We start from the raw sequence: 20,608 nt of genomic DNA, 5'->3' as shown, positions 1-20,608 counted from the left end.
TTTAATCACTAAATGCTGCTAGGAAGTGGATTTTACCCCATTTTAGTGCAATTTTTGCCGTTTCGCCATTGACGTCCATCGCTGTCTTTCCCGGGAAAATCACCCCCCTGGCCCGGTTGTAATGTCTGAAAAGCTCCAGTAACAGACGCTCCCCTACTTACGGACGAGTTAGGTTCCGAGCGATTGTTCATAAGTTGAATTTGTTCGTAAGTTGATTCAGTGCTATATTTTGTATTATAATTTATGTTTAAGGCCCATATAAGTATATTGAAGGTTTATATAAGTGCATTTGTATGTTTAAGGCTTGTATAAGTAACCTGCATTGGTTTGTACTGAAAAAAACATTTAATAAAATGGAGAGAATACGTACAGTACTGTATACATAGTACCGACGGTCGAACGATTCAAGTTGTATGCCCGTGCAACGCTCACCATTTTCTCACTCGCATCAAGCTTCTTTATTATTGCCACTTTGGTTTCAAATGAAATGGCTTGCCTCTTCCTTGCACTACCACCCTCACTAGAAGCCTTTCGCTTTTCACCAACCATATTGAATAATGGATGCACGAGATATTTAATGATAAAAATGTTCTTTGCGCACTGGAGATATGTTCACGCACTTACGCACTGCAACGAGTTGGGCAGATGAAGGTGGATGCTGGGTGAGCTGAGTTCTCACAGCGCCAGGCGTCGGTATTAGCGGCAGAAAGAAGTACTACAAGAAGTAGCCGAAAGAAGCCAGGCTCACAGAACAAAGAATGTTGTAAAAACATTCAAGTAAAAAGTATATATATATATAAAGGAACCTATGCGCAGACATGTTCGTATGTACCGTTGTTTGTAACTGGAATGTTCGTAAGTAGGGGAGCGTCTGTATTTGGAAGGAGGAACTTTTTGATTTTTGAAGAAGCTGCTTTTCAATGACTAATATAGAGCATAACAACAGGGTTGACATTTCCGGCTGCTGCTGCTGCTGGAGATTTGCACTGACCTGCACGGACATACCGAGGAAAAGACGCCGGTTGCCTCATCCTGCTAACGTTTTGTTTTGGTTGCTAGGGAAACGGAATACACAGGCACGCACGCACGCAAACACCTGAGACACGATCCAGGTGTGTCCGTGAATGCAAACAACAGGTACAAAGCGTGAATTTGTTTAAAACAACTATTAGGAGGACGAAAGGAAATCAAGAAAAGCGGCGCCAGGTTGCCGACGTCTTGTTTTTCACGACGGGATAAACATGCGGCTGGATTTTGAGGCCGATTGGTTAAGAGTAGGTCATGTTAGTAGAGCACCTTCAATCAGTGGCGGTCCGTGCATTTTCTCGTAGCGCCTTCAATGGGTAAAATCCACTTCCTAGCTGCATTTAATTTTTTTTTTCATTAGTCATTTGAAAAGCAGCTTCTTGAAAAATCAAAAAGCTCCTCCTTCCAAATATCTCTGTAGCAAGTTCTTTGCTTTTCATAATTTCTGTCAGTATGTGATTTTTTTATGGTGGTTTTGGCTGTACATATGGCTAAAATACAGCATGGGCTAAATTATACACATCGTGGAAGGGGAGGGAAAAAAAAGAAGTTATCCAACATCCCCTGTGACCCCGCGGTCAGAAAATAAAGGAGATTTACGAGTATCGTTGGCGCCCTCTCGTGGTTAAAACATGCATCTATTTGCTAAAAGTGCGTTTTTCTTGAGCCAAGTGACGTTTTCCCTTCTTCCACATTAAATTCAGATAGTTATTGGTCAGAAAATCGTGCGTTGTGATTCCTTAATCCAGGGGTAGGGAACCTATGGCTCGGGAGCCACATGTGGCTCTTTTGATGGGTGCATCTGGCTCTTTGCTAACATGTGAGCTAAAATATGGAAATCGCTGGTGACAGAACTGAGATATTACATTTAGAACTGCTTCAATCTTCATTTTTTTTTCTTTAATCTTCATTTTTTGGCTTTAATCTTCATTTTTTGGCTTTAATCTTCATTTTTTTTGCTTTAATCTTCATTTTTTTTGCAGTGGACTCTTCTGGAATGCACCCTCATTGATTAGCAACAGCATAAGAATCTTTTCAAAAATATTCAGTTTTTTTCCACTTTAAAAGTGCTGAAATTACAAAAAAAAAAAATGAAAAGGCACTCGTTTACACGTAGGTATTTTGACTTTTAAATTCGTAGTATGGCTCACAAGGAATAACCATACCTGTCAACTTATACGTTTTTCCCGTATTTTATACGTTTTTTGATCATTTCAAATTGTGTACGCCGTATAACAACTTTTGTACGGGATTGTTTTAAGTACGTTTTTTGTAAAACGGATGTCGTTTTACGCATTTCGGCTCTAATCCGGATCGTCTCGGTCACTGGTAGCAGACGAAAACGTCATCGTCAACTGCTAATATTGTCATGCTTTAAGCATGATATGCGCACACGCATTCCCCTTTCACACGAAACAGGAAATGATTAAATAATTTCCTGTTTCGTTTTTTAAGCAGCTATGAGTCATAGCGCTTGGGTCCGAATACATTCACGGTCGCGTCACGACAACGCGACGCGACCATAACACTTTTACGTTCACCCTATGTGAGTAAATATGTGCCGCGTTGCATTTGTACGGTTTTCTATTGCTTAATACGGGGAATTCCAATCATTAATACGGGGAGGAATTGGCCCAGGTTGACAGGTATGAATAACATTGGAAAATATGAATTGTTTGTGGCTCTCTTCGTCAAAAAGGTTCCCCACCCCTGCCTTAATCCAAACGCCATAAAAGGCTCCATCAAAAGGTCAGCATTTTATTCCATTACGTTGTAAATAAATAAATAAATAAAATAAAATCAGACTTAGGCTTGTCATCAATCATTGACTAGACAAATGCCTAATTGTCATCATACCCAGCTGCGTATGACGAAATTGATACTAATTGTACTTTTTCCAGATAAATCCAGAAAAAAAACGAGTTGGAAAAATGTGAATTAATACTGCTGGAGTCATCGAATACTTTTAGAAGGGATGTTGTGCGTGTTTGTTGTTTCATCATCTTCTGTGAAGTGTTAAATAATCTCCACGTCCAAATTCAAAGCCTCTAACTGACGATAAAGCTCTTTATTGCTTACGCAGAGAAAGCTATTATCCATTAAGATAGGCTGACTGTCCGTGTACATGGCGCTGTTGATCGACTACTTATTCTGGCTCTTTTTTACCAGGAAAACGAGCCTTTTTTGGCTTTTTTGACGCTTCCATCGCTGGAGGAATGCCGGTGACACTCGTCCAGATAAAAATCAGGTAAAGTTGGCGTCCACACGGGTAGAAAATGATGTGCTAAAGCAGTGTCTTTTAAGTAAATAGGGTTCATATTCAATATCTGAGGAGAACTGGATAATTAGTCAAGTTTGGGCTGTTAAATAAACAAAATAGGATCACACAGTACTCGAAATAGTCTTGGTAGTTCTGCTTTAATGGTGACAGTTCCATTTTGCATCCAAAAGAGGGCGTTGTTGCTTAAAATAAGATTAGCATGCAGGTTTTTATTCAGGATCCCGTGAGTGGGCAGGGCAACAAACCCTCGGATTACGGATTTTTATTCATTTAGGAGTCCTAAATGAATAAAAATCCGTAATCCGAGGGTTCCTGTCAGTTGAAAGTCCTAAATTTGAGGACTTTCAGATAAGTAATTGACAGGAACAAGACGAATCAAATTCAATCTGGTAAAATACTTGGTCCTTATGGTCAAAAATTCGAATTATTGACATTATCAAAGTGGTTTTCGCTGTGAAATATTTTTTTTCTTATATGAGTTAAGGGTCACCTCTATTGCAGCTACAGCTGCGAAACATAAAAAAAATCATCAATAATAACCTCATACAATCGGCCATTGTGGGGTGAGTTTGCTTGTGCAGCTCGCTCCAGATACAGTTTGGTAGCTCTGGCTAATCACTAGCCAATCATAGTTGGTGAAAGCGATGACGTATCCCTACGCCTGCGAGAAGGCCTTGGTGTCACCAAATCGAATTCTGATTGGTTAAAGCAACAGTCTTATCGACGCTTGTTTAATGCAGCAGAGCCTGCAGACCTGATTGTGAAGGCCTTGAGGCAGATTTCTGACCCTGGCAACAAATAATGGATGAAATGTGATTGGTTAAATGCTTCAATATGAAAACACACATCTGGAAGCAGTGCAAACAGGGGGGAAAGCAATGAAAGGAAGCTAACAGACCATTTGGAATAATAAGTATTGATGGACAAAATATAATATATGATTCAGATATTTCTTAGGCCAGCAGAGAAGGCCTTGAAGGCCCTGACGGCCCGCCACTGCATTTTAATAATATTTTTTTTCATCATAATACATTCTCTCATTGATTGGCAACTGCGTAACAATGTTTTCAAAAGTATTCTGAGACTTTTACTACTTTAAAAGTGGTGAATCGACTAAAAAAGCACACTCCTTTTTTAATATTTAGAGTGTGGCTCTCAAGGAATAACATTGGAAAATAGCAATTGTTTTTGGCTCCCTCTATCGGCAAAAGGGCTCCCTGACCCTCGATCCCTGACCTAAGAGCTCGTATCTCCCGTGTGAATAAACGCTAGCGCCTTTTCGCCGGGACGAGCTTCGGCCGCGGGTTCGCTAACTTTTTAGCTTGACGGCTCGCATGGGCGAACTTAAGCCTTTTTGAGGGCTTAGTAGATTTCCCCCTCAATAACCATTTAATAAAGCTCCATCCATTAAAGCCCAGGCTGCATTAATCCCCATTACGGGATGCGCGCTAGAGGGAAAGGCTCGGCTCTGCCCGCGTGCCGTCGAGCGATTTGATTTGACATCGCCGGTCGGGACGCGCCACTCAGTGGGCGCTCGTCCAGAGGAAAGGCAACGCCGGGTGACGCTCGCCTCGGGCCCAGCGTGGATCCGCTTTGTTTTTTTTTTGCTGTTTTGCTTCCCCCTGGTGGTTCTGCGCCCGCCCATGTTGGCCCGGGTCCAGCATGGACCCCAAGGGCGCCGGCAGCACCTTCAAGAGGTCCTCCCTCAAACGCAGCGCATCCGGCTCGCAGAAGGTAAGAGGCTTGGCGTCTCTTCTTCCTGTTTAATGGTTGTCGTCGTTCGCTAAGTGGAAATCGTCTTGTGGCGTCCTATCACGGCGCGGGGCGTCCATTTCCAATCTCCAGTTTAAGCCATCACCTTTTTTTAAGGCTCATCTCCAGTCCATTCATTCATTTGGTTGCCGGAGCCTATCACGGGGCAAAAGGCACACGACACCCTAGACTGGTCGCCAAGACCATTCGCGTTCACAATCATAACGTCTCTAGCGGGAATCGAGCCTGCGTTTGCCCGCATCCAAGTCACAGCCGAGTGAACCACTTCACCATCTGGCCAGCGATTGTCTCCAGTTCGACCAATGGCCTTTTCCGTATCTCTTATCACACAGGTGTCAAAGTGGTGGCCCAGGGGCCAAATCTGGCCCGGCGCATCATTTTTTGCGGCCCGGGAAAGTAAATGATGAGTGCGGATTTTCTGTTTTAGGATCAAATTAAAATGAAGAGTAGAGATGTATATTAAATGTCCTGATTTTCCCCCTTTGAAATCAATCATTGTCGTTTTTTAATCAATTTTTCTGTGTTTTTAGTTCAAAAATCATTTTGTAAAATCTAAAATATTTAAAAAAGCTAAAATAAACATTGTTTTAGATCTATAAAAAATGAATATTCAGGACTTTTAATCCATTTATTGAAAAAAAAATCTAAATATTATATCTAAAATGGTCCGGCCCACATAAAACCGAGTTGACGTTAATGCGGCCTTCGAACTTCTTGAACCGCTACCGTCATTTTAGAGTAGAAAAAAGAAATATATGTCATGTGGTTAGCGCATCCGCTTCACAGTTCTGGGGTCCTTGGTTTGATCCCAGGCCGGTCTGCCCGTGTGGAGTTTGCATGTTCTCTCTGGGCTCGCGTTGGTTTTCTCTGGGTGCTCCGGTTTCCTCCCACATCCCCAAAAACATGCACGCTAGGCTAATTTTGCACTGCAAATGGCCTAAGACTAGCTATTATTGGTTGTCCTTTGTCTCCTCGTGCCCTACGATTGGCCGAACACCGATTCAGGGTGTCCTGCGCCGACCTCAAGTCAGCTGGGATAGGCTCCGGCACCCCCCGCGATCCTTGTGAGGATAAGCGGTTCAGAAAATGAATGTCTGTTGAGCTTTGCTAACATGTTGTGATCTATAGAATTGACCAAATATGGCCAGTGTTCCCCAATCCCACTAAAATGGAATTTGTTAGGATAGCTAACTTGCGTTTTGCAAGGCCCGCAAACGTCCGAAACGAGCGCGACGACTAACTCGCACCCACGTAAGAGCCGCCGCTGGCCGGCGTAATCCTTCCTAATGGCCCAGTATGGCGACCACCAAAGATTAAAACCCCGTGATCGCTTACCGTAAAGTCTGCTTTCATGTGATTAACGCTGGCGTCCTTGAAAGCAGCCCACGTTGACCCACATCAATTTGCCCATTGTGTGCGTGATGTCACGCCAAGGCGCCAGCATAGCGCTAGCGGAGTGCTAGCGGAGCGCCGCTGCTTTGGGCCACTTATAGGCCTTAAACATAAATTATAATACAAAACATAGCACTGAGCAACTTACAAACAAATTCAACTTATGAACAATCGCTCGGAACCTAACTCGTTCGTAAGTAGGGGAGCGTCTGTACATGGAAGTCTTAATCTCGCTTAACCTCAATTGTTATTTCCCCCAAAGTTTTAAACCATTTGACAAATTCAAACTGTTTATTAATTGTCACCCTCAATAATGTTATGAATATTTTTTTTAAAAATCCAAATGAGAGTGATTCTGGGTTCCCTAAGCTGTTTTTAGTTTATTTCTATTATCGTTGTTTTTCATTTTCTTGTATTTATTAACATTTTACTCATTTCCAAATGTCTCAAAAATAAGCCCTCGTGCCCTGTGATTGGCCGGCGACCAATTAAGGGTGTACCCTGTCTTTTACCCTTTCCTGGCTGGGATAGGCTCCGGCACCCCTGGACATTTGTGAGGATTAGTGGTACGGAAAATGAAGGAATTCGCAATGCTACAAAAATATTCAAAAGTACCCTAATAATGATTCAGGAAAAGGAATTATTATCCTTATTAACTGTAATATTCAAGTTATTTTTATTCTTTTAATAATGCCAAACAGTCGCTTGCCCTTTTAAAGCTCTGACCGTGCAGTCACCACAAATTGAATGTACTCATTATCGATGCTATTTTCATGTATCTAATAAGTAAAAGTAGTAACACGATTGAAGTCGGCGCTCTTATCTTTTTTAGTGAAATGAAATGAATTATGAAGGCCAATAAATGTCTTCCTCGAGAAGTCATGAGAAACATTTTTTTTGCCGACGTGTTTTTCCCCCCGCGGCCTATCTAGTAAAATCTAAAAATATATTTAAAAAAGCTAAAGTAAACATTGTTTTTTTAATCCATTTTTCTGTGTTTTTAGTTCAAAAATCATTTTGTCAAATCTAAAAATATATTTTAAAAAGCTAAAATAAACATTGTTTTTAATCCATTTTTTCTGTGTTTTTAGTTCAAAAATCATTTTGTAAAATCTAAAAATATATTTTTAAAAAGCTAAAATAAACATTTTTTTTTAAATCCATTTTTTCTGTGTTTTAGTTCAAAAATCATTTTGTAAAATCTAAAAATATATTAAAACGGAGAACGGGGAGTCGGCGCTGGAGAAGGCGTCTTGTGACCGCGTCCTGCGGCGCGGCTAAGCTAATCAGCGACATGTCGCTCTCATGTGACGGCTAACTGGATTTTCAAACCCGGGATGACAATGGAGCGCATTTACGCCAACTTTCACAGTTAATTGACTTTCGACCACGAGATCCGACTCCTGTCTCGTGGCTGTGATGCTCATGTTGCAAAAAAAAATGGAGGTCAGGGTCGCCCCCCCCCCCCCCGGTGAAGCGTTAGCCAGCGAAAGGCGGCTTTAGCGGGATTCGCGGCGGCGTGGAAATCTTCCTTAAAGAGTCAAGGATTCCACGTGGGCTTCCTTCCTTTCACGCTGCGATGAACTCGGCCAATCAATGAGTTGCTTTTATCTTACCGAGCGGGGTGACCACGCATTCCACGGCGGACCCCCGCCACCGTTTATGGTCGCTCGGTTTCGACTCGTGGCGTTTCTCCCGAGCGGAAAGTGGACGTTTTATGCCAATTGTGTACTCTGCAAGTTTTTTTTCTTTTTTTCCTGTCGTTGGCTACTGGGAATTGTTATTGCGCTGGGAATAATTGGCCGTGATCTCCTTTGCCGCTTAGCCGCGGGTCAGCAGTTCCGACCCGTGTGACCGCCGCGCACAAAGGAGCTCTTACCGCAATCTTGCGTCCACTCGAGTACATCGTTTAAAACAAGGGTGTCAGACTCGGGTTGCTTCGCGGGCCGCTTTAACGTCAACTTGATTTCACGTGGGCCGGACCATTTTAGATAGAATATTTAGATATTTTTTTTAATAAATGGATTAAAAGAAATGGATTAAAAGACCTGAATATTCAGTTTTTTATAGATCTAAAACAATGTTTATTTTAGCTTTTTTAAAATATATTTTTAGATTTTACAAAATGATTTTTGTACTAAAAACACAGAAAAAATGGATTAAAAAAACAATGTTTATTTTAGCTTTTTAAATATATTTTTAGATTTAACAAAATGATTTTGAACTAAAAACACAGAAAAAATAGATTAAAAAACAATGTTTATTTGAGCTTTTTGATATATTTTTAGATTTGACAAAATGATTTTTGAACTAAAAACACAGAAAAAATTGATTAAAAAAACAATGTTTATTTTAGCTTTTTTAAAATATATTTTTAGATTTGACAAAATTATTTTTGAACTAAAAACACAGAAAAAAAATGACAATTATTGATTTAAAAGGGGGAAAATCAGGAAATGTAATATACATCTATACTCTTCATTTGAATTTGATCCTAAAACAGAAAGTCGGCACTCATCATTGACTTTCCCGGGCCGCACAAAATGATGCGGCGGGCCAGATTTGGCCCCAGGGCCGCCACTTTAACACGTGCTCTATAATTATTATAGAACACGTGTTAAAGAGTTGCACTGTGGGAAAATTACCGCGTGCTCAAATCAAAACAGTAGTCGCCATTAAGCTAACTGTATTATATTATAGTATAATATAATACAGTTAGCTTAATGGCGACTACTGTTTTGATTAGACCACGCGGTAATTTTCCCACAGTGCAACTCTCAAACTCAGCTACAGGTCAGCCATCTTGGCAACCTTTTAACGGCTTTAGCGTTATCAACGAACTTTAACAGAGATAGACGTCTAACCCTTGACGACCGACCGGGAGGATCCGGTAGCCGATTCCATGCCCGACTTAAAATGGATTTTGATGTTTTTTATCGCTGTGGATGGCGGTAGCGAATGAGTTAAGTTCCCAACTCGAACGGGTTCACAACGTTCCCTCGGTTGATCTGGTTGTTGTTTGCTAACCGTCTCGTGTTTTTCCATGAATGCGCTTTCTTGTTCCTTGTCGATTTCTTTTTCGCTTGCGCAACGTGATCCGCCCGTACATCCAAATCCTCAAGGCTTTTTTTCCCCCGTTAAGCGGCTGCTCGGGTTTACGGCCGCCGCCGTCGCCGCTGGATAAGTTTGAAACTAGCGTCTCCCTGGTGAAAACCGCTTTAGGTCCCTTCTCGCCAAACCGACGGCGTTCCACGAGCTTCGCCGTGGTCGTTGGGGGTTTTTCACCTTAGCTTTTGAAGACCCACCACTTTTTTTCCTTCCTTTTTCCCCCCTGGCTGCCTCAAAAGTCGTAGGCCATAAAAGGAGCGTCGGTCCAGGAATTTCACGTCGGGGGGGCTCGTTAACGTTCAAGTGGGCTAATGCCTTCATCTGCTTACTTAAGAACCGCTAAAGCCTTTGAGAACTTGAAAGTCTTGCATTTCTGCCCAACAAGTGAAAAGAAGATCATCGTCGGCCACGTTTAAACCGGCTCGACGCCGACGTCGCCATGACTTGACGTTAAACTTTCCATACGCGGAAACGTCCGCTCCACGTTATCTTTTCCACCCCGGCAGAAGTGGACCGGACCGTAACGAATACAGACGCTCCCCTACTTACGAACGAGTTAGGGTCCGAGCGATTGTTCGTAAGTTGATTCAGTGCTATATTTTGTATTATCATTTATGTTTAAGGCCTATATAAGTATATTGAAGGTTTATATACGTGCATTTGTATGTTTAAGGCTTGTATAAGTAACACGCATTGGTTTGTACTGAAAAAAACATTGAGTGCAAGGAAGAGGCAAGCCATTTCATTTGAAACCAAAGTGGCAATAATAAAGAAGCTTGATGCGGGTGAGAAAATGGCGAGCGTTGCACGGGCATACAACTTGAATCGTTCGACGATCGTTCGTTCAATGTTTTTTTCAGTACAAACCAATGCAGGTTACTTATACAAGCCTTAAACATACAAATGCACTTCTATAAACCTTCAATATACTTGTATAGGCCTTAAACATAAATTATAACTACAAAATATAGCACTGAGCAACTTACAAACAAATTCAACTTATGAACAATCGCTCGGAACCTAACTCGTTCGTAAGTAGGGGAGCGTCTGTATTAAGAAATATTAAAATGTCATTTAAAAAAAGATAGAAGTGCTGCAAAACACGAAAAACATAAGAATATACAGAGCTACTGTCACTGGCTTCCGCGTGACGGCGCCATCTTGGGGGGGGGAAAAACCTATGCGCAGACCTGTTCGTATGTACCGTTGTTCGTAACTCGAATGTTCGTAAGTAGGGGAGCGTCTGTCCGTATGGAGCGAGCCGACCCCCGGCCGGCCGGCCGGAGAGCGTTCCCGTCTTAACTCCCCAAAGAATGCCGGCGTCCAATTCTCCCAATTATGCAAATTTGGCTTGAAATCAAAAGTATTTGGCAAGGACGACGGGGGCGTGGGGGTCCGAGGCCAGGCGCGTGCTCGCTTGTTTTCCAAAACGGAGAACGCGGCAGCGTCCGAAAGAGAAAAATGTCTGGGCCGCTGCCGCCGCCAGGCGAGAAAGGAAAAAAAAAACCGAGTCGGAACAAATTGGGGGAGATTAGGGGCCCCTTTCTTTATCAAAGGAGATTTATTGTGCCCGGTTTAAGCGGGGCGGGCAAAAAACGCCCCCGCGGGAACGCGGGCACGGGGATATGGGGGTCATGGGACTCTCCCAAAAGGATTACCTTGAAGCGGAGTCATGAGACCGGTTCGAACAAAGAGACCGCTCACATGCTCGGCGTATTAGCCGGCCCTCATAAAGTCAACAAGTGTCATGTCCTGTGGGATTGGACGGGAGTGCGGCGGGAGCGGCGGTGGTGGCGACCGATCGGCGTCCGACCGGCGGCGGCTGATGCCGGTTGTCCCGCTCCGACGACTCGGCTTCTGAGCAAAGAGGCGACCGCGTGGTTTGGACGTAAGTTGGACGTCGATTTTTCTATAAAGTGGATGGGAGACACATTTATTTTGGTTTTTTTTGTCTTAGCCTGCAATGTGTTTCTTTCTGGAGAATCTTGACTTAAAAGCATATTCCGTTCCAAATGATTGTTGATTTTTTTACGAGCGCTTGAGGTCAATTTTTCACTTTAAAAAGGGTCTTGATTTGTTTATTGAATGCTCACTTCAAGACAAAAGTGTGTTCCGTTCCAAATGATTGATTGGTTTGATTTTTTGCAGCAATGTGTTTCTTTCTGGAGAATCTTGACTTAGAAGCATATTCCGTTCCAAATTGTTGTTTATTTTTTACGAGCGCTTGACATCAATTTTTCATTTTAAAAAGGGGTCTTGATTTGTTTATTGAATCCTCACTTAAAAACTAATGTGTGTTCCGTTCCGAATGATTGATTGGTTCCATTTTTTACAGCGACTTAAGTAAAATGACTCATTTTGGAAATTGCTTTATGGAAAAAAAAATGCATTCATTTATTCAATCCTCATTTGGAGGCAAAATTGTAATTGCTATTTTTGCATTTTTTCCCCATGACTTTAAATGAATATTTTATTTGGAATTAATGGGGAAAAAAAATTTACTCGTTATACACAGCCATTTTAGACTCCCATTTCCATGATGAACATTGACTTTTTTTAATGAGAGTTTTCAGTGGATTGGAGATAAATTTATTTTGGTTTTTTTTGCCTTAGCCTGCAATGTGTTTCTTTCTGGAGAATCTTGACTTAAAAGCATATTCCGTTCTAAATTGTTGTTTATTTTTTACGAGCGCTTGAGGTCAATTTTTCACTTTAAAAAGGGTCTTACTTTGTTTATTGAATGCTCACTTCAAGACAAAAGTATGTTCCGTTCCGAATGATTGATTGGTTCCATTTTTTACAGCGACTTGAGAAAAATGACTCATTTTGGACATTTCTTTATGGAAAAAAAATGCATTCATTTATTGAATCCTCCTCATTTAGAGGCAAAATTTTAATTGCTATTTTTGCATTTTATTTTTTCCCCATGATTTTAAATGAATATTTTATTTGGAATTAACAAAAAAAAATTTACTCACCATACATAGCCATTTTAAACTCCAATTTCCATGACAAACATTGACTTTTTTAATGAGATCTCTCTAATAAAAACGTTTATTCTTGTCCATCCATGCATGTATGATGAGTCCTCACTTAGAGGCAAAATTGTAATTGCTATTTTTTCATTTTATTTTTCCCCAAGACATAAAATGAATATTTTATTTGGAATTAACAAAAAAAAAATTACTCTCTTTACATAGCCATTTTAAACTCCCATTTCCATGACAAACATTGACTTTTTAATGAGATCTCCGTAATAAAAACATTCATTCTTATCCATCCATTAATGTATCATGAGAAAAATACTTCATGAATGAAATATAAAATTGAAGACAGCCTTTTCCTGGAATCCAAATTCCATGCTTTCAATTCACTATTTGTGTCGTCCTGTCGCACTCGCATCATTTTTAAAGGAAAAACGACAACAACAAGAACAACGAGAATTTACCGTTGAATCCAACGAAAACAGACGGTTCGTGTTTTTCCCCGATTTTCATCGGCAGTGCCAAGACTTTCCTGGAAAGGCGACTGACTCGGCCACGGCTCTCCTTTCAATCCTTTCAATGACTCATTCACGCTTGACAATAGCGGCAACATTTCCAACTTATTTTCTGCTGCCATTTGGAAAGGCTTCAGACGGCGGCCACTTAGTTTTTTTCTCGGGCGACCGCTCGGGCCGTGGTGACAAAGAGTGACCAGGGCGCTTTTGTTTGTCTTTTTCCTCTTCTCAGGCACAGCGAGTCTGGATTGAAAGGACCTTCCTGAAAAGAGAATGCGTTCACATCTTTCCCACCAAGGACATCACCAGGTAAGGCTAAAAAAAACCCACTCATGACATGGAAAATACAGACGCTCCCCTACTTACGAACATACGAGTTACGAACGACGGTACATACGAACATGTCTGCAAATTGCGTTTATGTCGAAAAATGTTCGTACGTTGGATTTTGTATTGCGCGCCTTTTTCCGAGTAGTGCTTCTTTCCGCTGCTAATACTGACGACGCCTGGCGCTGTGAGAGCTCAGCTCAGCCAGCATCCACCTTCTTCTGCCCAGTTCGTTGCAGTGCAGAAGTGCGTGAACGCATCTCCAGTGCGCAAAGAACATTTTTATCATTAAATAACTCATGCATCCATTATTCAATATGGTTGGTGAAAAGCGAAAGGCTTCTATTGAGGGAGGTGCAAGGAAGAGGCAAGCCATTTCATTTGAAACCAAAGTGGCAATAATAACAAAGCTTGATGTGTGTGAGAAAGTGGTGAGCGTTGCACGGGAATACAACTTGAATCGCTCGACCGTCAGTACCATTTATAAACAGAAAGATGGAGCAGCAGGACCCAAATATTGAACGTTGCACAAAGGTTGCAAATCAATTGAATGATGCCATACAGTGCTACCGCAGATTTTTTTTTTATAAATGGATTAAATGAACTGAACTGGATTAAAGGGCATGAATATTCAGTTTTTTATAGATCTAAAACAATGTTTATTTTAGCTTTTTTAAATATATTTTTAGATTTTACTAAATGATTTTTGAACTAAAAACCCAGAAAAAATGGATTCAAAAATGACAATTATTAATTTAAAAGGGGCAAAATCAGGAAATGTAATATACATCTATACTTCTTCATTTCAATTTGATCCTAAAACAGAAAGTCGCCACTCATGATTGACTTTCCCGGGCCGCACAAAATGATGCGGCAGACCAGATTTGGCCCCCGGGCCGCCACTTTGACACCTGTTCTAAAATGAGGTCTAAATTGTGCCTAGATTTATTTTCAACCCAGAATTGTAGGTCTAAATGGCAGTTTTCCTGGGATAAACAAAAAGAAAAATACCTCCAGATGAAAAATTCTTGCACAGAAAGAACAGAAAAATGGAGAGTGACAGTTGAAACATATTTTACGGCTCAATCGGCCTCCATTTTGGACCGTGGAGGCCAGTTGCATTCATTTTCGTTCTCCACGGAGTAACGCGCTCTTCCTTCTTCAGATGTTCGTGCGGTCAGCTGACCACGCAGCACGTGGCCATCCCGCCGGGCGCCAACTCGGTGGAAGAAGCCCACCCCCTGGTGGCCGTGGACCCCCTCAAGGACAAATGGAGCGTGATCAAGCACACCCGGACCTATCCGACGGACTCCTTCGGCGTGATTGAGTTCCAGGGCGGCGGCTTCATCAACAAGGCCATGGTGAGACCGGACGCCGCCGCCGCCGCATTGGCGGACGGACGTTGAAACCGCCGCTCTGTCCCGTCGTCGTCGCCAGTACATCCGGGTGTCGTACGACACCAAAGCCGACAACCTCCTGCACCTGATGGTGAAGGAGTGGCAGCTGGAGCTGCCCACCTTGCTGATCTCCGTGCACGGGGGTCTTCAGAACTTCGACCTGCAGCCCAAACTCAAGCAGGTTTTCGGCAAGGGCCTGATTAAAGCCGCCGTCACCACCGGCGCGTGGATCTTCACGGGCGGCGTCAACACGGGTGAGCGCGCCTCCGCTATTCACAAACGGGGTCTATTAGCGAGATGAGGAGATTAGCCTGGCGCTCCGCCGTTATTTGCTAATGCTTCTTCGGCAATGGCCCCGCCCCCCTGAGCGCTTCAAACAATACAATTGAGAGCTTTTTGGAGGACGTGGTTCATCATGGATGACCAACCGTGTCATTCACTTGTCACTCCGCGTCAACTTCATATCTATGCAGTGCTAAACCCTTTAAAATTGGTACCAATTTTGTATGAAAGATGTGGAAAAACACACAAAAATGAGAGAAAATGATAAGAAAATGATTTATTAATGTTTTAAAATGAATATAATGACCAAAAATCCAGTTGAAAATATGCCCTGCGTTATAATGGTAGATGTAATACCCGTGTTGTCCACCAGATGGCGGCAAGATGCCGTTTTCCCAAGGCCGAGAGCCGTCCACTTTGAATGCCATTTTAGACTTTTACGTGCCCCTTTTTTACCTTTTTATTTACTGGCCATTCACTTTGAATGCCATTTTAGACTTTTACGTGCCCTTTTTGACCTTTTTATTTACTTGTCTCCATCATGAAATGTCTATACTGTCTTCGGTCCAGTAAAAGTAGAGTTTTTTGACCCGAAAAGACAAACCACTGTTGACACAAATATAATCTTGAACAATTTCCTTTTCTCAGGCGTGATCCGTCACGTGGGCGATGCCTTGAAGGACCATTCCTCCAAATCGCGGGGCAAAGTGTGTGCCATCGGAATCGCCCCGTGGGGCATCCTTGAAAACAAAGAGGACCTCGTGGGGAAAGACGTGAGCCTTTCGGCGAGAGCCAAAAAGCCTTTTCTCCCGTTGAAAAAAAAAAAACATGTCGTCTTCTTCCTCCCAGGTGACCAGACCCTACCAGACCATGGCCAACCCGCTGAGCAAACTAGCCGTGCTCAACAACAGCCACTCGCACTTCATCCTGAGCGACAACGGCACTTGCGGCAAGTACGGCTCCGAGGTCAAACTGCGCCGCCTGCTGGAGAAGCACATCTCGCTGCAGAAGATCAACACGCGTAAGCCCAGGCCCAAAGACTGTTTTTTTTTAAGGGCGACTCCCATTGGATTGGATTGGATTGGATTGGATAACTTTATTCATCCCGTATTCGGGAAATTTCATTGTGACAGGAGCAAGAAAAGGCATAGTTCTAAGTTAGACGGTACAGTGGCAAAGGCCGCAGAACAACAAAGCAAAAGCACAAAGTACAAAGCAAATCAAAGTCAATGGGATCATTAAGAATCACCAAATTCATTAAGACAGAAAAGCAGAAAAAACACAAAACGAGCAAGAGTTTGGGTAGCAAAAACGGGTAGACTCGAAAAGACGTAAAGTTGGACAAAAACTGGAACCACACACACAGGAAGTCTTCCACGAGATGGGGAACTTCTGCAGACTGTGACCGAGCTAGAGAATATGCAGAGTCACTCTTCCAAGCTTATCCGCACACTTCCTCAGTAGTCTGGAGCTGAAGACAACAGTAGCAGAGTAGAACCCCTCGACTCAGTTGCTGGTAAGCGCCGACAGCTTTTCCATCTTATCCCATGATGGAATGGTTGGTCTGAAGCGTTGCCTCTCCTCCCGGCACTGTAGCCGAAAGAAGCCAGGCTAACAGAACAAGGAAAGTTGTAAAAACATTAAAGTATAAAGTGTAAAGTAAAAAGGGATGTATTAAGAAATATTAAAATGTAATTTAAAAAAAGATAGAAGGGCTGTAAAACACGAAAAACATAAGAGTGTACAGAGCTACTCCCACTGGCTCCCGCGTGAACGGCGCCATCTTGGAATATAGCAATATAGCATTGCAACCTTCCTTGACCCCTGGATGAAGAAATTGCCATGTGACCCTTGGGCTTCCCTTTGTCATCCTATGCCTGGTGCTTGGATAAGGCAGGGACAGCAAAGGGATGCTCAGCTGTCACCACAGACTTCCGCCGTCCTCACATTGCCGTCCTCGCGTCGCCGTCCTGTCCGTGTCCGACCGAAGACCCCCCGAGAGTGAGGATGTGTTGGAATAATCCTTAGGTATTTCCAAATTCACAATAAATAATAATAATAATCGGACATAGGCCCTGTCGTCATCATCCACAACAAAAAAAGCCTGCTTGTCATCAGACCCAGAAACTGCGTATGACGAAATTGGTGGTGCTTCTCCATAAGCTGCGTTTAATCGGCAAAAGACTTAAAGAAGTGATAGTTACGGACTTGTAATTTGGCATTCTGCTGTTATGGATACAGGTATGCACTTACCTCTCACTGTCTTTCACTTACCTTACCTTCAGTCAGCTAGTAGGAGGCAGATCACCACCCAAACGAATGTGTGTTGTGTTACCGCAAATTTAGAGTTCTGATGGATGTGGGGAAAAAACTGTCCTTAAGCCTATTTGTCCGTACTTTGTGGGACCTATAGCGTCTGCCAGAGGGCAGCAGCTGGAACAGATTTTGACCAGGGTGGTAAGGGTCCCCTATGATGTTCCTGGCTCTGCTGAGGTAACGAGGGCTGGCAATGTCTTCCAGTGAGGGCAGAGAGCAGCCGACGATCCTCTGGGCAGTGTTCATCACTTTCTGCATGGCCTTTTTGTCTGCCGCCGTGCTTCCAGCGTACCACACTGTGATGCAGTACGCCAGGATGCTCTCTACAATGGTTCTATAGATAAATCTTTGTTCATCTTTGAGCATCTTTGTTTAATTCTTGCAAGAAGAGAATACATCCACCCGCGACTCCGGTCAGGATCATTCTAACAACTCGAGGTCTCCCTCGCTAATTTATTCATAAGATTTTAACGCCATGCCTCACAGAAGTCTAAACATCTTTAGAGTCTCATAACAATTTATCACAGTCATCAAAACAATTGTAGGTCTGCCGAATCTTCCCAAGAGCGCTTTGTTGTGGACCCGTCCTGCGACGCCAAAACAGTCCACAGTTCCCAAGACCGCTTTGTTGTGGACTCATCCTGCCCAAGCCGAAAACAGTCCACAGTTCTTGTTGTGAACCCATCCTGCCCAAGGCCATTCCCAGTCCTCTTGACGCGAACCACAGTCCTTACTTTTGCAAGAGATGCATTAAAATGCCCTTTGTATTAATGTCAATCACTCCTCGTTGCAAGTACATATAAAATAATAATATTGATACACATCTATAATAATGATAAACCTAAAAGGATGCCTTTTGTGTCTTTTTTTAAAATCCAGGTCTGGGCCAGGGGGTCCCACTGGTGTGTCTGATCGTGGAAGGCGGTCCCAACGTCATCTCCATCGCGTTGGAGAGCCTGCGAGACGAACCGCCTGTCCCGGTGGTGGTGTGCGACGGGAGCGGTCGCGCTTCCGACATTATTTCTTTTGCGCACAAATTCTCCGAAGATGGAGGGTGAGCTGTGGGGGCGTGTCTTAGTCATGGTTTAAATTGTTTTTTTTGTGGAATCGGTTGATCGTTGCCAGCCTGGATAGGCCTACCGTATTTTCACGACTATATGGCGCATCGTATTTAAAGGCGCAGTGTCAGTAACGAGTGCTATTTCTGTATTTTAAACACACAAAGGACGCACCGTTTTTTTAGACATTTTGAGTGGCGATAACTTTGACCCGGTTTGGATACTATTGTAGTTTGGTTAGAGAACATGTACAAGTTTCCCTAGTATGTGTTTGCAAACCAAATGTCTACATAAAATGTACCGTATTTTCACGACTATAAGGCGCACCGCACTATAAGGCGCACCGCACTGTAAGGCGCACCGCACTATAAGGCGCACCATCAATGAATGACATTTTAATTTTTTTTCCATATATAAAGCACACTGGATTATAAAATGCCCGGTCTATTTTGGAGAAAATTTAAGACTTTATTGTGCCTTATAGGCGTGAAAATACGGTATTATGATTACCACCAGCAGTTACTCATTGTACCTGTGCGTACTAGCCATAAATGTGTGTGACAACGCAGAAGCCAGGCCACAAATAGCCCTCACGCCACAGTTTGGAGACCCCTCAAGTATAAAGTGCAGGACCAAAAGCTTGAGAAACTTGTGTAGCGTTAATTTCAATGACGAAGTGAAATTCTGAACTGGAATGTTTGGACTTTTGTCTTAGGCTGGTCAGCGACGACGTGCGAGACCAACTTTTGGTGACCATCCAGAAAACGTTCAACTACAGCAAAAGCCAGTCGCAGCAGATCCTACTCATGGTGATGGAGTGCATGAAGAAGCGAGAGCTGGTGAGTGTCCCAAAAAAACGTGCTAAACGTCCCAAATGTCTTGTGAGAAAGTCTCAATAAAGGTCCATTCCAAGCCTCCACCGGCTCTCCATGCTCATTTCATCCACTCACGTTTTTCAATAAACATATTGAATGGACGTACAGACGCTCCCCTACTTATGAACATTCGAGTTACGAACAACGGTACATACGAACATGTCTGTGCATAGGTTTTTTTCCCCCCTTTTTTTCCCCCAAGATGGCGCCGTCACGCGGTAGCCAGTGACAGTAGCTCTGTATATTCTTATGTTTTTCGTGTTTTACAGCCCTTCTATCTTTTTTTAAATGACATTTTAATATTTCTTAATACATTCCTCTTTACTTTACTTTGTACTTTATACTTTTTACTTGAATCTTTTTACAACTTTCTTTGTTCTGTGAGCCTGGCTTCTTTCGGCTACTTCTTGTAGTACTTCTTTCCGCCGCTAATACCGACGCCTGGCGCTGTGAGAGCTCAGCTCACCCAGCATCCACCTTCCTCTGCTCACTTCGTTGTAGTGCGTAAGTGCATGAACGTGTCTCCAGTGCGCAAAGAACATTTGTATCATTAAATATCTCGTGCATCCATTATTCAATATGGTTGGTGAAAAGCGAAAGGCTTCTAGTGAGGGTGGTAGTGCAAGGAAGAGGCAAGCCATTTCATTTGAAACCAAAGTGGCAATAATAAAGATGCTTGATGCGGGTGAGAAAACGGTGAGCGTTGCATACAACTTGAATCGTTCGACGATCGTTCGTTAAATGTTTTTTTTCAGTACAAACCAATGCAGGTTACTTATACAAGCCTTAAACATACAAATGCACTTATATAAACCTTCAATATCCTTATATAGGCCTTAAACATAAATTATAATACAAAATATAGCACTGAATCAACTTATGAACAAATTCAATTTATGAACAATCCCTCGGAACCTAACTCGTTCGTAAGTAGGGGAGCGTCTGTAATCCCCGCCGCTCGTGGAATAATCCGCCCATGGTTCGACGGTCGTCCCGGCGCGTGGGGCCAAAGGTCGCAAAGTGGCGACACTCGGAAGACACGCAAAAAGCGCTAAGAGGGAAAAGTGCTTTAATCCCCAAAGTGTTTTTCTCCGCTTGTTGATTCCATCAAAGGCCGGAATAAAGTCACATGACGGCTCTAAGCCGCGTACATTTGGACCGGAAAGACGGAACGGCTAGCTCTTTCCTCGTTAGGTCGCGGTTAGCATGCGCCGTGCTTCACAGATGGAAGGTCCATCTTGGTAATCCTGGTTCGGACTCCTCTCAAAGTGCTA

At 42.8% G+C, this 20,608-nt stretch overlaps 2 protein-coding genes across 3 annotated transcripts in view; both read left to right on the top strand.

Annotated features, from left to right (window-relative positions):
• The window catches only part of otud7a (OTU deubiquitinase 7A), a 75,843-nt gene extending 61,207 nt beyond the window's left edge, over positions 1–14,636 (top strand). Inside the window, exons 17-19 of the transcript XR_013299557.1 lie at positions 3,196–3,274; positions 13,312–13,388; positions 14,572–14,636. The gene's annotated coding sequence lies outside the window, so the exon portion shown is untranslated. The remainder of the gene's footprint in view (positions 1–3,195; positions 3,275–13,311; positions 13,389–14,571) is intronic.
• The window catches only part of LOC144071116 (transient receptor potential cation channel subfamily M member 1-like), a 27,095-nt gene continuing 11,392 nt past the window's right edge, over positions 4,906–20,608 (top strand). For both annotated transcript variants that reach the window (XM_077595954.1, XM_077595953.1), the window contains exons 1-8: positions 4,906–5,041; positions 13,312–13,388; positions 14,572–14,767; positions 14,844–15,057; positions 15,734–15,858; positions 15,935–16,106; positions 18,281–18,455; positions 19,175–19,298. In XM_077595954.1, coding sequence (XP_077452080.1) covers positions 4,970–5,041; positions 13,312–13,388; positions 14,572–14,767; positions 14,844–15,057; positions 15,734–15,858; positions 15,935–16,106; positions 18,281–18,455; positions 19,175–19,298 — 1,155 coding nt within the window. In that variant the 5' untranslated portion in view covers positions 4,906–4,969. The remainder of the gene's footprint in view (positions 5,042–13,311; positions 13,389–14,571; positions 14,768–14,843; positions 15,058–15,733; positions 15,859–15,934; positions 16,107–18,280; positions 18,456–19,174; positions 19,299–20,608) is intronic.

The sequence above is a fragment of the Stigmatopora argus genome, chromosome 3 (genome assembly GCF_051989625.1).
Source record: "Stigmatopora argus isolate UIUO_Sarg chromosome 3, RoL_Sarg_1.0, whole genome shotgun sequence".
Classification (NCBI taxonomy): domain Eukaryota; kingdom Metazoa; phylum Chordata; class Actinopteri; order Syngnathiformes; family Syngnathidae; genus Stigmatopora; species Stigmatopora argus.
The sequence above is the reverse complement of the archived record's forward strand: the minus strand, read 5'-3'. Positions and strand labels throughout refer to the sequence as shown.